At 45.5% G+C, this 15,000-nt stretch overlaps 1 protein-coding gene across 5 annotated transcripts in view; it reads left to right on the top strand.

Moving 5' to 3' along the window:
• Window positions 1–15,000, top strand: part of scube1 (signal peptide, CUB domain, EGF-like 1) — a 99,421-nt gene that overhangs the window by 54,717 nt on the left and 29,704 nt on the right. For 3 of the 5 annotated variants that reach the window (XM_042078407.1, XM_042078408.1, XM_042078405.1), the window contains exon 6: window positions 801–917. In XM_042078407.1, coding sequence (XP_041934341.1) covers window positions 801–917 — 117 coding nt within the window. Of the gene's footprint in view, window positions 1–800; window positions 918–6,697; window positions 6,788–15,000 lie in introns of all 5 variants that reach the window. The other 2 variants (XM_042078404.1, XM_042078403.1) reach the window with 1 other exon arrangement.

The raw sequence follows: 15,000 nt of genomic DNA, 5'->3' as shown, positions 1-15,000 counted from the left end.
CTATGCCCTGTCTATGTTCTTTCTGTATCTTGTCTGCTTCTCTGCATCTTTCTTTCTTTGATGCATTCTTTCTTTCTTGTCTTGTTCTAATGTGTTTCCCTCGGCACTCTCTGCCTCGCTGTCTCTGTCCACCTATGATGCCCCCCCCCCCTCCTTTTTTTCTCTCTCCATCAGTCTTTCTGTTTTGGGAGCATTACGACTCCTCTTTCTCTCCTCTTTCTGTCTCTTCTCTCCGATCAGATTAGACAGGCCTTTGAGAGGGTGCATAGTAGTCCCTATAGTGCATATCTCCATCTACTGTATCTCTCTGTCTGTTTCTGTCTCTCTCTCTCTCTCTCTCTCTCTCTCTCTGTCTGTCTGTTTTTGCTCAGACACTCTCCCTCCTTTATGAGGTGTTGTTGAGTGTGCTTGCCTATCTCTGCTGATTTGTCTCGGCTCTCGGCCTGTGCTTGTAATGTCAGCGCTGGAAACATCCCTCAAAATAATACAAAACGGCACAGAGGTGATGCTATGTGTTTATAATAAGCAGTAACTGTGCTGTGTATGTGTGTGTGTACATGTGAATGGGAGAGAGAGAGAGAGAAACAGAGAGAGAGAAACAGAGGAAGACATTTCAAGGACTGTACTGTCAGTTTTTAATTGCATTTAAAGCTCAAAGCAGTGTAGTTTATGCAAGGGATTGTGTGCTTGTATATGTGTGTGTGAGTGTGTGTGTGTGTGTGTGTGTGTGTGTGTGTGTGTGTGTTTGTGTGAGGCTCCTGAAGTGTCCCATGTCCCTCACAATCATTATATGCCACCAGTGACATGTCACTATGGAAACGGCGGCTGCCAGCACACATGTGATGACACCGAGACTGGACCAGTGTGTGGCTGCCACCAGAAATATGCCCTACACTCTGACAGCAAGACCTGCATCGGTGAGTAACACACACACACACACACACACACACACACATACGGATGGAGAGGAAATGCCTTGTCATGTAGTGATGATGAACTGAGACTGAGAGAAACTCAGTCAGCACATTTGATTCAAACACATACGCTCTTTCTGTCTCCCTTGTTCTGTCTCTTTACATATGCACATACACATACATCTACACATAAATATATACATGTTCATATATACACACCTACAGAGAGACAGAGAGAGAGAGAGATAGAAAGAGAGAGGGGGGCGAGCGAGAATTATCCCTGCAACACTTTCAGAAGCAGAAAAGGGGCATCAGATTGCAGTTGTCTTGTGAACAGCTACGGGCCAGTGCCTGGCTGGGCCGATTCCCGAGTCAGAGTAGTGATGAACAGCACACACCCCTTCCCCTACACCCCCAACCTAACCCCGCATCGTAGTCAATTCCAGGTCAGACATCCATTTCACAAGATCCACTGAGTCCCGGCGTCCTACAGAGCTGCACTTGGCAAGCCTAGCCCGGCTGTTTAGACATGCATGTGCCTGACCTTCACAGAGACCTTTCAGCTGGGTAGAAGCCAGTGAAACGCAGACCTGCAAGGCACGGTCCACCTGGGCCAAAATGTCCCCAGATTTCCAGGGGTCCTCATTAGGATAGGAATAGATGAGCAGGTGAATCAAACGTTCCCATTTGCACCATTTGCACTCAGACTTACTTAGATTTTCTTTTTTTTTTGGATGGCACTAATGTGGTCATTCATCTTTCTCTCTCTCACACACTCTCTCACTCATTTTCTCTCTCACTCCCTCTTGCTTAGTCACACACACACACACACACACACACACACACACACATAAACTAACCGAAACTCACAAGTGTTAGAGTAGAAAATGAGGCCGTTAATGTGTCATAGTCCTGGCCCGAGCTTCAGTAGCATGTTTGGGGAGGGGTGGAAGGGTGGGGGGGTGGGGAGGGAGGGAGATGGGGTGGCCACTGGGAAGTTAATCACCCAGACATCCGCGGCTGAAAAACACATTCATCATCCGCATTACGCCAGTGAAAAAAATGAGGAAAAATACAAAAAAGGGGAGAAAAGAGCTGCCCATCCGCCGGGCTGAGCACTGACACGTTTTCCAAAGGGGAGGGGTTTTAAAAAAAAAAACATTTAGCACACGCACCACACCACCACAGCAGCTGTGTCCAGGGGCGATAAAAAACTTTTTTATTTGCTGAAGACAAATGGCCAATTCCAGGTAAGTGGTGGTGTGTCATTTTTTCTTCGTTCCTTTCCTCCGCTCCAGTGTCATGTTTGCCTTGGACGCAGATCTTTTTTTTTTTCTTTTTTTGCCTTTCATTTTCTGTACAATTCCTTACTCCACTTTTTTTGGGAGCAATGTGGAGAAGGTCTGGGGGTTGTGGGAGATGGTGGAAAGGCTTCCAAGATGACTGTGAGTGTCGTTGAGAGGTGCGTATCGATCCCCCGTGACCTCTTCCTGGCTAAATGAGCTTCAGAAAACGCTGTTTCAAAATCCAGACGCCTGCAGAAGTCCATTACCAAAGACCCGTTGGAAGGCTTTTTGTGCCTGTGTGAATTTTTATGTCCTGATTGAAAAAAAAGATTTTTAAATAACCATTCATCATCTCTTTGAAGATATAGTAGGTGTGTTTGCATGTGTGTGTATTTATATGTGTGTGTGTGTGTGTGTGTGTGTTTGAATACACTCGTGTACGACCAAAAATGTTCCAGACGGTGTCTGCGCAGCTAGTAGAGTGCCTACATCTCAGCAGCAGACCTTGGCCGTTGGTTGAAGCTATTCCTCTTTTTTGTCGACTACAAGTTTTGCGGTTGGCTCCGACACACTCGCGTTGCTATGTTACTTATGGGGTTACCATGAGTCGTTCTGACAGGTCCGTGCTGTTTAGACTCAGGCCATCAGTCATGGCCCATGCTGTCATGCTCAGCACACGCAAATGGACGGTGAGCCCATTTGCAGGACGCTTTTAACGCCCGCACCTCACCCGCAGGGGTGCGTCTAATTAGTTCCATTCGGTGCTGCGGCCAAAGAGTGTTGAAACGCGAATGTCACAATTCGTCTGACGCACTTACTGTAAGAACATTATGTGAAGCCTCTATGAAGGAGGGAAAAGAGCAGGGGAGATTTTTGTTAATATTGTTTTTGGGAGATTTTTTTTAATTGTACTTCACAAAGAGACTATTTTTTTGTGATTGTTTTATTCAGGTCACAAATATCTACAAAATGGATGTCAAAAGTGGAGCCTTCTGTTAAGGCTTTTGCATTTGGTTTTGTTTGTATTGCGTCTTGTTATGACTGTTATGACTGAATATTGCACTCACATGTCTCACATGTACTGCTGTTTGTGAAACCAGTGGAATAAATCTTTGATATTGCCGTGTACTGTCTTTCCTACTAAATCACCCTAAACTACAGTGTGTGTGTGTGTGTGGGGGGGGGGTCCTACCCCCACCACCATATCCTCTACCACCCATCTCCCTTTCCCCCCTCTCCTCCTCCCACATTTCTCCCAGCACTCACTGACCCTGAATTGACCTGGAAGCGTTTCCCCCGCACTGCCCTGTTGTGCTCAATCATGGTTTTCCTTTCCAGCACTGGAAGTGAAGCAGCCTGGACCATCTGAAGGTGGGGTGAGCCGGGAGGGGGGGGTGTCTGCAGGGGTCAAAGGTCACCCGGAGTGAGGAGATATCCCTCCTGCCCCCTCCTCTCTCCACTATTCCCTATCATGGACCCCACATGGATCTTACTCTTCTCTGTCTGTTTGTAGACATGTTCTATGGGACTCCTCTTCCCCTCTTTGTGCAATGCTCTAAAATGTCCCCCTTTCTTCCCTTGCTCCTGTTTGTAGTGTCCTCATAGGTTTCCCTTGGCTCTTCCTGTGTAACACTCTCATAGGTCCTCCACTCCTTTGTGCAGTGCTCTCATAGGTTCTTCTTCCTCCCCCTGTGTCTGGCGATGTCATAGGCTTCTTACTCCCCTTCCTCCTACTTTCTGGTGATAGTCACTGATTGCCTGTCTTGTCTGAGCATTGTTGTTCAAATAAAAAAAAGAAATATTCAAGGGTGATTCAGAGCTTTTGGAAAACAGTGTGACTAAAGCAAAGAAAGAATTGGGAAAAAAAGAGACAAACAAACTCCACTCGAGCAAACATCTCAATTGCAGCCTGATCAAACTGAAGAAACCCCCTAAGACAATTCAAAACACAGCCAATCAAAAGGCCAAAGAATGAAAAATTTGATCTGAAAATACGTCCCCCTGTCCTTGATTCCCGGACGTGCCCAACCCAGCCTCCCTCCCACAGTCCTGTCCTCCTCTGTTCCCTCCGCCCCCAAAAGAGCAAGCCACACCACCCGACGACTCACCCATCGACCCCCGTCCACCTTCGTCCTCCTCCACTCCATCTCTCATCCCTCTCTCCTTTTTGCACTTAGAGTTGAGTCCACTCATCCTCCGTTTTTTTTTCTCCCACTCAGCCCATGTCTCGGACCCCACGCCTCTTGTCATGCTAGCAGCATGCACCCCCTTCCCTCTCCCTTCTTCATGAGTCTGTTTGGCTCTATGTCATCTTCCCCCGCTATCCTCTGTGTCTCTCTTCCTGACCCTCAGCTTGTGCCCTCTCTCCGTAACACACTACTCTCATCTGTCTGCATGGGAACAGTGTCTGCATTTCTACCTTTTATTTTAATTATGTTTGTTTTGTTTGCTTTTGGGTTTGTTTTCTCCTTTTTTACCGACCGGTAACCCTTGAATAGTAATCCTCCTCCTTTTGCTTGTTGTGCACCAAATTCCTTGTCCATAATAGAGGTAGAAAATTAATGATTAATTATTCATTTCTCCCTTATTCCCCAAAGTTGTTCCTCTATTTTACCGTTGTGTACTTTTTTGCCCATTAACGCCCCCAACCCCGCCCCTCCCCCCCCCACCTCCACATAGGTCCACATAGTCAGGACTCTTTCATTTCTTAGAAACTCCAAGAGTCCACCCTCCCCCTTCACCAGCAAATAGTCCCAATCCTCTCCTGAAATGGACACACACTTGCATACACCCACACACACACACACACACACACAGTCAAACATACACAGTCACACATAAAAGGCACAGTTGTGCCTTATTTTAGAGAACACTTAAACTTCTTTCCTTTCTCACCCACGTTATCACCTCTATTTTTGTGAACCACTCGCCAACCAACATGCACATGAACGCACACACACACACACACACACACACACACACACACGCTAGACATTTAAGTGTAGAGCCATCACATAACACACCTTCTGCACAAGCAGGAAGTCCTTTCTAATGCTATTTTGTAAAGTGAGTTGTCCATACAGTGCCCCATCCACCCCCTTATCAGAATCTTCCCAGATTACCCACTGTCAGGTTCTGGCCTCTTTAGACTCTTACTAACCCATGCCTGCCCATTCCCTTCTCTGCTGTGCCAGAAATGTGCATGCCACCGTAACTACGGCGACCTGCCCGCTCGACTGCTGCCATTGCTGTCACCTGCTATCTGCTACTGCCGATTGCCCCATCCACCCCCACACCCCTTCAGCCAATCGCTGCCAGCCACTGCTCCGCTTGGGAACCATGTTCTCCTGCGTTGACTTGACTGTCCAAGCCAGTTGTGATGTGTTCCATAGACAAACAGGCAACCAGCACTGTCCCAGACTGACATTCAGCTGTCTGCATGCTCTACCTCTCTCTTTCTCTCTCTTTGTCTCTTTCTCTCTCTCTTTCTTTCTTTTCTTCCTCTTGCTCTGTAACCTGTCTTTCTCTCTTTTGTTCTCTCTCAGTCTATCTCCATCATCCCTCGCCTAGCGTTCCATTTCTCCCATGTCTCTTGCACCATGGGAGGCGATTGTACTTGGTTCATGGCTTCTTTCCAGTTTGTCATCATCACCCCCTGAAGCTCCCCCCGTCCTGTTTTTGTAGTGTTTTTATATTTGTTTTCCATCACTCTGTCCTCCTCTCCACTGGTCTTGTCTCTTCCTCATGCAGTTTGTCTCCGGCCAAGTAGTGTTCATCCATCCATCCATCCATTCTTCCTTCCATCGATCCTTCCATCCATCCATCCATCCTTCCATCCATCCATCCATCCATCCATCCATCCATCGCTTCTGCTCTTCTTTATCTCGTCCTCTGTTCTGTCTCTGTCCTCATGCTTTTCTGTTCTTTAGCCAGGGAGTTTCTGTGTCAAAAGACTGGTCGTTTGATATGGAAGACAGGGACTACAACGGCGACATCGGCAACGTCAGTGCCCCCTCCCCAGTCCACCCTAACACCCCCTCCTCTGTCATACCTATCCCACCCCATCCTTTCCTTCACTACCCCAAAGTGACCCTCTTTTTAAAAAAACAAAAACAAAATGTCATCCCCCTCCTTCCCTTCCAGTCAGTAAATATGTAATGATAATTTTAATAATGAATTGTTCTTCTCAATTTTGTTTGGAAAGCAAAAATTTGGGAGATTTTATTTTATTTTAATTTGGAAAAAAAAAAAAGTTAAATTTTTATTTTGTCATTTTGATTCACCGGTGGGCTTTAACACTCTAACAGGGATATTGGCGCTTCTTCACGGCTTCTTGCTTCCTGGCTTTGTTTTTTTATTTATTTCATTTGATTCGGTTTTTTTTCCATTTTGGTTTGCTCCAATGCCAAGAGGACCGGGCTGTCTTTGGCAGGCGGTGGACATTAGCTTCTCATTAACCAACTGCTCCCTGTTTGTCCCCTGTCACTTGTGTTTTAGAGAAAGATGAGGCTGCAATTGAGAGCTCTGAGTTCAATGCCACGTCACTAGCTGATGTGGACAAGCGGGTGAAACGGCGGCTACTTATGGGTAACTCTTTTCTTCCTCTTTCTATGTGTTGCCATGGCGCTTGTGCTTGTTTTCCCCCTTTTCCTATCTCACCCTTTTTGATCTTCTTTTTGGTGTTTTTATTTTTTACATTTTTAATGTATTTTTGTTCTTTTCTTTTTGTTTTATTGGTTTCATTGAATTTTTTGTGGGTTTATTTGTTAACCCTTAAGGTTACACAGTGTCAGTGTTTTGTTGTATCTGACCAAGAAAGAAACTCAAAAGATGCCTTTGTGGTTCCCTACTCTGCTACCAACTCTCCATCCAGTCCCAACTCATCTCCTGGAGTTGTACTGTTCCATACTGTGTAGGTTATTAGAACTAACCCAAGTCCTTTCCTGCTATGTGCCATCCCAAAGGTCTTACGGGTAGGATTCTGTACTTCTCCTTTGCCTCGTCTAAAAAAATAAGTAGAAAATTCATACTTCACCACAGTAAACTATACAGACTTCCTGGACAATGACAGTTTGAGGAGTTGACAGATCCGTCCCATAATATCCTTGGCTTGCCATAGCTGTCCCTCCAGAGGGAGATGTGTTGTCTCCTTGTGGTTTCTCTCAGTGGTGGACAATGGCCAGTAGAATTTCAACCCTCCCTAGTGCCCCCACCCCCTTTTGAATCTTCTCCACTAACCACACATCCCTCAGTAATGCTGAAACCCCATTCAGTCTTCTTGTCAGACTCCCCCCTCAGGGTCCACAGCTCTTGATGCTTGATGGCCTAGCCTAGAGTTAGCATTAGCCTTAGTTCTCTGGAGCTACAGTAGCTTGGCCATGGCATTGGGATGTGATTTTGTGTTTGCAGTAGGAATATCTCTGAACCTCCCTGCAGCCTGGATGTCGTCTTGGCTGGGCTGAAGGGGTTCTCCCTACTCTTTGGAGCAGTTGTGCTCAATCTTCCTCATCATGATCCACTCTCTCAAAAGGTCCTGGTTTGCATGTCTAGTAGTTTGCATGCCTGGCTAACACAGAGATGCCTCTGAGGGTGTCTGTGTACTTAAAGAGGTCCAAATGAAGAGGAAGATAGAGCACATCTTATCAAGAGTGGAGAGCAGACAAAAGTTCAGCCTTGTTTTAGTTTCTAAATCAATTTTACTCAGTATGTCAACAGTACCTCTTGGTTCAACAGTTTAGCTAATTGGCTAATCCAAATGGATTGACATGATTAACCTCTTATGCAACTTCTTTCTTCAACCTCTTAAGCACACTAAGCATACTATTTTGGCAAAGAAATGAAGAGGTGTCTGAAAAGACTTTCACAGCTTATTTGACCCACTGCAAGGATTACAAATACAATACAATTACATTAAAAATACAATACAATTGGCAAGTGACTTGACAAGATGAAAGTCATATTTGGTCCATGTTGTGTTTTAATATACGTGTGAATCATGAGGGCCAACGGCCAACCCCCCCCCCCCCCCCCCCCAACCCACACACACACACACACACACACATACACACACAACTCAGATGAAATCCAACTCTGGGGGGGGGGGGGGGGGGGGGTTGGCCGTTGGCCCTCATGATTTATTTGTATGTGAACAGAAGACTCCTTCAGTTTCCTTTTAATATGGCAACCTGCCCTCTGTAGTTTGATATCAATTCTTTCCTATTCTTAAATCTCTATGTAGAACTGTTTAGTCCAAGAGAAGCTCAATCTCAATGACTCTCCACCCTGCCTGTCCCTAACACTAACCCTCTCTGACTAGCCTTTGAGCAGCATTTATCTTTGGGGAATTTCTGATTTGCTTATTTATTTTTTTTTGTTTGTTTCTTTTACACCAGCGGTGAAGTCTACATGATGAACTGTATTACACAACCAACCAATATGTCTGGATGTCTAAGGGAGAAAGACCTGGATAGGTTGAGAGAGGGGGAAGAGGGAGAGGAAGTGAGAGATGTGTACACTCTTAAAATGAATGAGTTGAAAACAACACAACTGACGTTGTGTTTAACACATCTTGGTGTCCAGATAGGGACAACACAGTTTGTGTTGTTTCCTTTTTTAAAATTTGTTACACAATATGTGTTGAAAATAACACAACTTGCGTTGAAAACAACACTTGCGTTGTATTTTAACACATCTCTGTGTCCAGATAGGGACAACACATTTGTTTTAAGAGTATACACAGAGAGTTTTATAAAACAGCAGGTCTTACCTCAACAGGTCTACTGTATGTCCAGTAAAATGATGGATGTTGTTTGATCTTTGTAGAATCTCAGGGGGTGAAGTTTGGAAGGGCTTGGGGGAGGTATGAAATGCAATCCCACAATCCTTTGCAACATTCCAATCGTTTTCAATTCTATTTTTTCACAGAGAAAATGAAATGTTTCTCTTGTGTAGCAGCCGAGGAAAAAGGTCTAAAACTTCTGCTACCCTTCTTTCTTCCCTCAACCATAATAAGCTACATAAACTGCTAATGGACATGCACTTCAGAACACCCTCCCCTCATTTCCACAAGGTTAACTCTGACGTGTTCCTGTTATTGTTAGCATGGTGGTGTCCCAAATAGCCTCTCTATGCACTCATTATTTCTGAGGACCTGGATCTGTTCTGAGTCTGGTCACCCTTGCAGTTGTGTATTTGGGACACATCATTCTCCCAATTTCATTCCGCACTGCACATTCACCTCTCTCTTTTCCCCCATTAGTGTTCTGTTTGTCCCTCCTGTCACACACTACCATTCAGCATGCTGTCACACTCCCACAACAAACAAGCTCAGCTTAATGGACCCTCTAATATAATTAGTTTGTATGTGTCATTTGAAAGAGTCAAGAGTTGACTGTTTACATTCCAAAGTATATCAATACACACTGCACTGAAATATGGGTGCTATGAGGACATTTATTCTAAGTAAGCTGTCATGATCTGTTTTATTTATTTTTTGAGTATAGTATTAGGAACTCCTCTGAACAACCTGAATGGAGTGTGTGTGTGTGTGTGTGTGTGTGTGTGTGTGTGTGTGTGTCTGTGTGTGACAGACTCTAGCAGGCCCATGTCTGTGCGGCAGGGCGGTGTGAGATTTGACACTCGCAATCCTCAGGTTGTATGTGTAGCCAGCAGCACAGGGATGTGAGCGATACTGACAAATTAAGGCCCAAAATGCAGAGCACACTCATCCAAGAGAGGAAAAAAAAGATGGAAGAGGGAGGGAGAGAGAGAGAGAGAGAGAGAGAGAGAGAGAGAGAGAGCAGCACAAGGAGGCATTTGAAGGCCATGGTCATCTATTTCGCCAATCAGGAGGAGGGAATTTAAGGAATTCCCGTTTTCAAATAAACCAGCATGTGCCGGACACATGTGATGTGGCGGCGAGAGACGACCGGGCGGTCGTGATGGCGACGTGCTGACCTCCAGCAACAAGTCCAAATAAACGGGCACTCCTTGGGGCAGCCTGCGGAAAGGGGTCCTTGCACGGCGGGCCGAGCCGGGCGAACAGTGCGAGGGGTGTTCCAACACGCAGTGGCGAAAGATGATCGCCTGCGGCTGGGGCCCAATGTTACACTCAGCGCACCATGCTGGCAGTAATGAAGCCTCCGTCCCCCCTTTTGTGGACACACACACACTGACACACATACACACACACACACACACACACACACACACTGACACACATACACACATACACACACACACACACACACACACACACACTGACACACACACACACACACACACACACACACACACACACACACACACACACACACACACACACATACACTAACACACACACTAACACACACCCATAGACAGACAGACATTTAGAAATATACACACATGTACACTCAAAAACATCAATGCCTAGATATGAAGGTACAAGCATATGCACAAAGATATGCATGCCTTAACAGAGATACTATAACACTTACACCAATGTCTAAACATACTCCTACACACACTCTCTCATAGTCATACATACACACACACACACACCCACAACACACACAAATGCACACACACACACACACAGGGGTGATGGGAGTTGAAATGTGGCTGTCTCACCAGAGTGAGTGTATGTGGAAAGTGTGAGTGCTCTGTCACAGCAGTGTGAGAATATGGTGGGGGAGTGGGCATGTCCTGCAAAAGGCTGGCTCACATCTGGACATTTCAAACTCCAGTTCAACAGGGGCAAAGTGGGTGCTAGGTTGTCCATGTAGCAGGAGCTAGGTGTTGAAAAGGATGATTTGTATATGGTGTGTGTGGGGGGGGGGGGTTGTTATGCCGGTTTTGACTGGCACTTGGCCAACCCCACATCGCCCCACAACCCCCACCCTTTCCCGTACCTACTCCAAACGCATATGACAGGAACGAGTCATCCATGTCTGTCACCGTGGCGATGAGAGCTGCCCTGCCGCCGCTCTGACCGATCGCTTCATCAGTTTGAAGCGTGGCCCTGCCCTCTCCCCTGTGACACGCCTTGTCACGTTGATAACCGCAGCTCCACCCACCCCTCCCATGAGCAGAGAATCCCAACGTTTCTTTTTAAGGGGTGTGTGATTTGTGTTTTCTTGTAAAAGTGAAGGACATGCACACTCTGCCTCTTCATACATACACTCACACACACACACACACACACACACACACACACACACACACACACACACACACACACACACACACTCACACACACATCCTTCATATAGTTTCATACTGGGGTATGAGGTGGGAGAGGCTATGGCTGGAGTAGGCATGTCCTGTTATGTCAGTGGTTAATGTTATCTGGGTCTTGTTGGATGGTGTGTGTGTGTGTGTGTGTGTGTGTATGATCTTACCCTGTGGCTGTACTTGTCCAGCTGTTGTGAAGCGCGCTTGCTGCAGGACTTAGCCGACAGCTCCACCAGTTAATGACAGGGTCCCCTTGACTGACCATAAATCAACCTGACTTAGATTGTCAGTCCCACCATTCTAATGTTAAACACACACCTACACACACGCACGCACACATATACGCAGTCACTCACACACACATATACACTCACACACACACACACTAACCACACCATACACATGGACATAGCACAAACACACAGGCTTGCGGCGACCACCGGACAGACAAGTTTGAGGAAGATGGAGTATCTTTCCCCCACTCCCCTGTAACCACCGTCAGAAGGCTCTAGAATCCCACACGCCTGTCTGCTCTAGGTCGGCAGTGGGAGGGAGGGAGGGACCCAGCTCCGCTCCTGTCTGGACGGAGGTAGTGGACGGCCATTTGGGCTCTCCCAGGCCACGCTCAGAGTAATCTGGGTACCCAGAAGTTCGCATCATGCTGAACGTACTTCTGGGCCAAAACCTTCACAACTGGAAAACAACTACTTTCAGAGACGCCCACTGATTTCATTTCCGTTGTGTTCATGGGGAAAAGTTCTTACTGAAACCAGTGCAAAATGGCTGCCGATACAAACGTAACTGAAGCATGTTTAGAGTCAATTTTTGAAGAAATTTAAGTTCGTAACAACATTTGCTTTAAACCTCTGCAGAAGTAATGTCTCATTTGCCTAAGCAAAGGCTAGCCAGAGATGGCTACAAAGGCAAACTAAACGCCATAGTTTTGGTTGTTAGCCCGCTGTCGGCGGTATTTTCATGAAACACCCAGTACATGTGCATACTCAAGGTCTGCCACCTCTCCGCGATTGGCTATTGAGAAAAGCTTTGTTCCAAATCAGAGACATTCCCCCGCCCTATTTTCCCCTGAATCCAGGCGTGTTCCTCTACACTACGCTCAGAGAGGCTCTGTGGCCATGTGGTGTAATAAGTAAGTAATAAATAAATACATTTCCCATAAGGATGTATTGAGGACATCCTGGAGTCACTTGATGGCCGTGGCTGCCATGCTAAGCATAGATACAACTTTTATTATTCTTTTAGCAGACACTTTTATCCAAAGCGTATGCCAATTATAATACACAGGCCATTCTCCCCAGAGCAACTTGGAGTTAGACCCACAACTTTTCAGGCTACTGCATGCTAGCCCAGCTTCTTAGCCACAATGCTACCACCGTCCCTCAAATGCAAATGTACTCTACTCACTGGTCCCCATTTATCTCAGTTTCATTCAATAGAGAGCTCCTTTAGTGATAAAATGTAAGATGTAATGTTGATGTAAAGTGAAGACTGCTCTAATTTTTTCAAATGTACACGCCACTATCGCGTCTTGTGTAGCCAGTTCCACTGATTATAGTGGAAGCTAATTGCTGAAGCAGACGGTCAGCAAACATAACTCTTCAGTTACATGCCCAGGTGCAGACTACTTGTAAGAGTCACACTCACACCTGTGAAGTTTACTGTGAGAAATCCTATCAGTTTGGCCAAGGTGCATTAGTGTGTGTGTGTGTGTGTGTGTGTGTGTGTGTGTGTGTGTGTGTGTGTGTGTGTGTGTGTGTGTGAGTGTGAGAGAGAGATGGAGAGTTTGGCCAAGGTGCATTGTGTGTGTGTGTGTGTGTGTGTGTGTGTGTGTGTGTGTGTGTGTGTGTGTGTGTGCACATGTGTATGTGATTAACATTTAAGACTCATACTCTCATTCCACAGAGCACAGTAATGTGTTGACAAGACAAGTCTGTGTGAACGGTCCATACTTCATCATTTCTATGTACCCAAGAGTGATGACCTCACTGCTATTATGATCCCGTATTTGCTCCCGAACCAGAACCAGAGATCTCGACTTAAATCGATTTATATCAACTCGTTGTTGTGGACTCTCACAGTCATTAGGAACAGCACTATCATAAAAGCAACAATTACCGCCCCTTTCGTTCGAAAATTCTAAAACAACAATGTTTTTTAATACTTCAAAATAACATTTGATAAATGAACCTTCCATTTTTCAGTAGCCATAGGTGTGTAGATTTGAGCAAAATCTGGTTTGGTACTTATCGGGGCTTTTACTGCCTGAAATATCTGATTTTGTTTACCACGCTCAGAGGTTAGTGCTGGGCTGGTGGGTGCCTATTTCCGCCCTTTCACACGGCACATCAACGGTTAGACCGAGAATTCTCATCGCAAATCAAAATTCCACTGGAGCTCCAAGCTGATGTGTACACGCAGCCTTACAACACTGTTTACAGCTCTTCGAGTCACGGTAAAATGTCTTTTTTGGTACATAGCCAATTTGGATACACTGTATCTATGTAATGCTGTGGGTGCTTGCGTTTCTTTAGGAATCAATCTTGGTTTGTATAGAAATGAATATTAAGTGACACATACACATAAGAGGGCGGTAATAGGGGACGGGCAGTAATAGGTGACATTCCGATAAATCTATTGTTCAGTAGAAATAGTTTATAAATGCACCACCACCCACATCATCTAAGATGAGCATGTGTTCTTGTGTAGGCAATTTTTCAACAGTGTTTCCTTCACGTGATCTGTGCAGTCATGTCCTTCACACATCACAAATCCTGTCACTTACACTTACACTTCCCAGAGTTCCTGACCTAAATTGACCTTGTTTTTCCTTTTTTTCCAAACCCCTGAGTTAGATCTGGAGTCACCTGAAATCCTTCACTAATGTACTAAGCTCTTCCCTTCTCACCAGCAACAAATGCTGCTCACAAGGCCATTTTCTGTTCACATCTGTTTGTTGACTTTTCTTGGTTTAGTTTCCCTTTTTTATTTCAACTTTTCATTTGTTTTGTTTACTTTTGAAAATACTGTGATTCTCTGAGTTGGTTGATCGTACAGCGTCAGTGGCGCCCAACAGAGAATCAGCAGTTTGCCTTTCCCCTGATGTCCTTTCACTTGAGGGTGAATGGGGAAGAGGGGTTCGGGGTGGGGCCGGGGGGTGGGGGGGTATTATGGGATGTTGGGGTGGGGGTATAATATGGATGATGCAGTGACCTGTTTGTGATAAGTAATGAGGTTCTGTGTCTCTCAGGCCTCACCCTGAGACACCTGTATGTATGTTGTTTTTCTCACCACTTCCACCCATAATTTGAACCTGTGCATGGCTCAGTGGGAGAATCCTGATCCTGGATCAGTGTTTCCCCGCTGTATCCACCCCTTTTGGTGTTTTGATTGGTTAACAGTGTGCCAGTATCAGTTTTTTTTTTATCTTTCATCCAAGTGGCCGTATTTTATTTGTGTTTTACTGCCCCTTCTCTCTATCTATCTATCTATCTATCTATCTATCTATCTATCTATCTCTCTCTTTTTCCTTCTTTCTTCCTCTCTCTTTATCCTTCTTTCTTTCTTTCTTT

This window comes from Alosa sapidissima, chromosome 22 (genome assembly GCF_018492685.1).
Source record: "Alosa sapidissima isolate fAloSap1 chromosome 22, fAloSap1.pri, whole genome shotgun sequence".
NCBI classification, from domain to species: domain Eukaryota; kingdom Metazoa; phylum Chordata; class Actinopteri; order Clupeiformes; family Clupeidae; genus Alosa; species Alosa sapidissima.
This window is presented reverse-complemented; position numbering and strand designations above follow the sequence as displayed.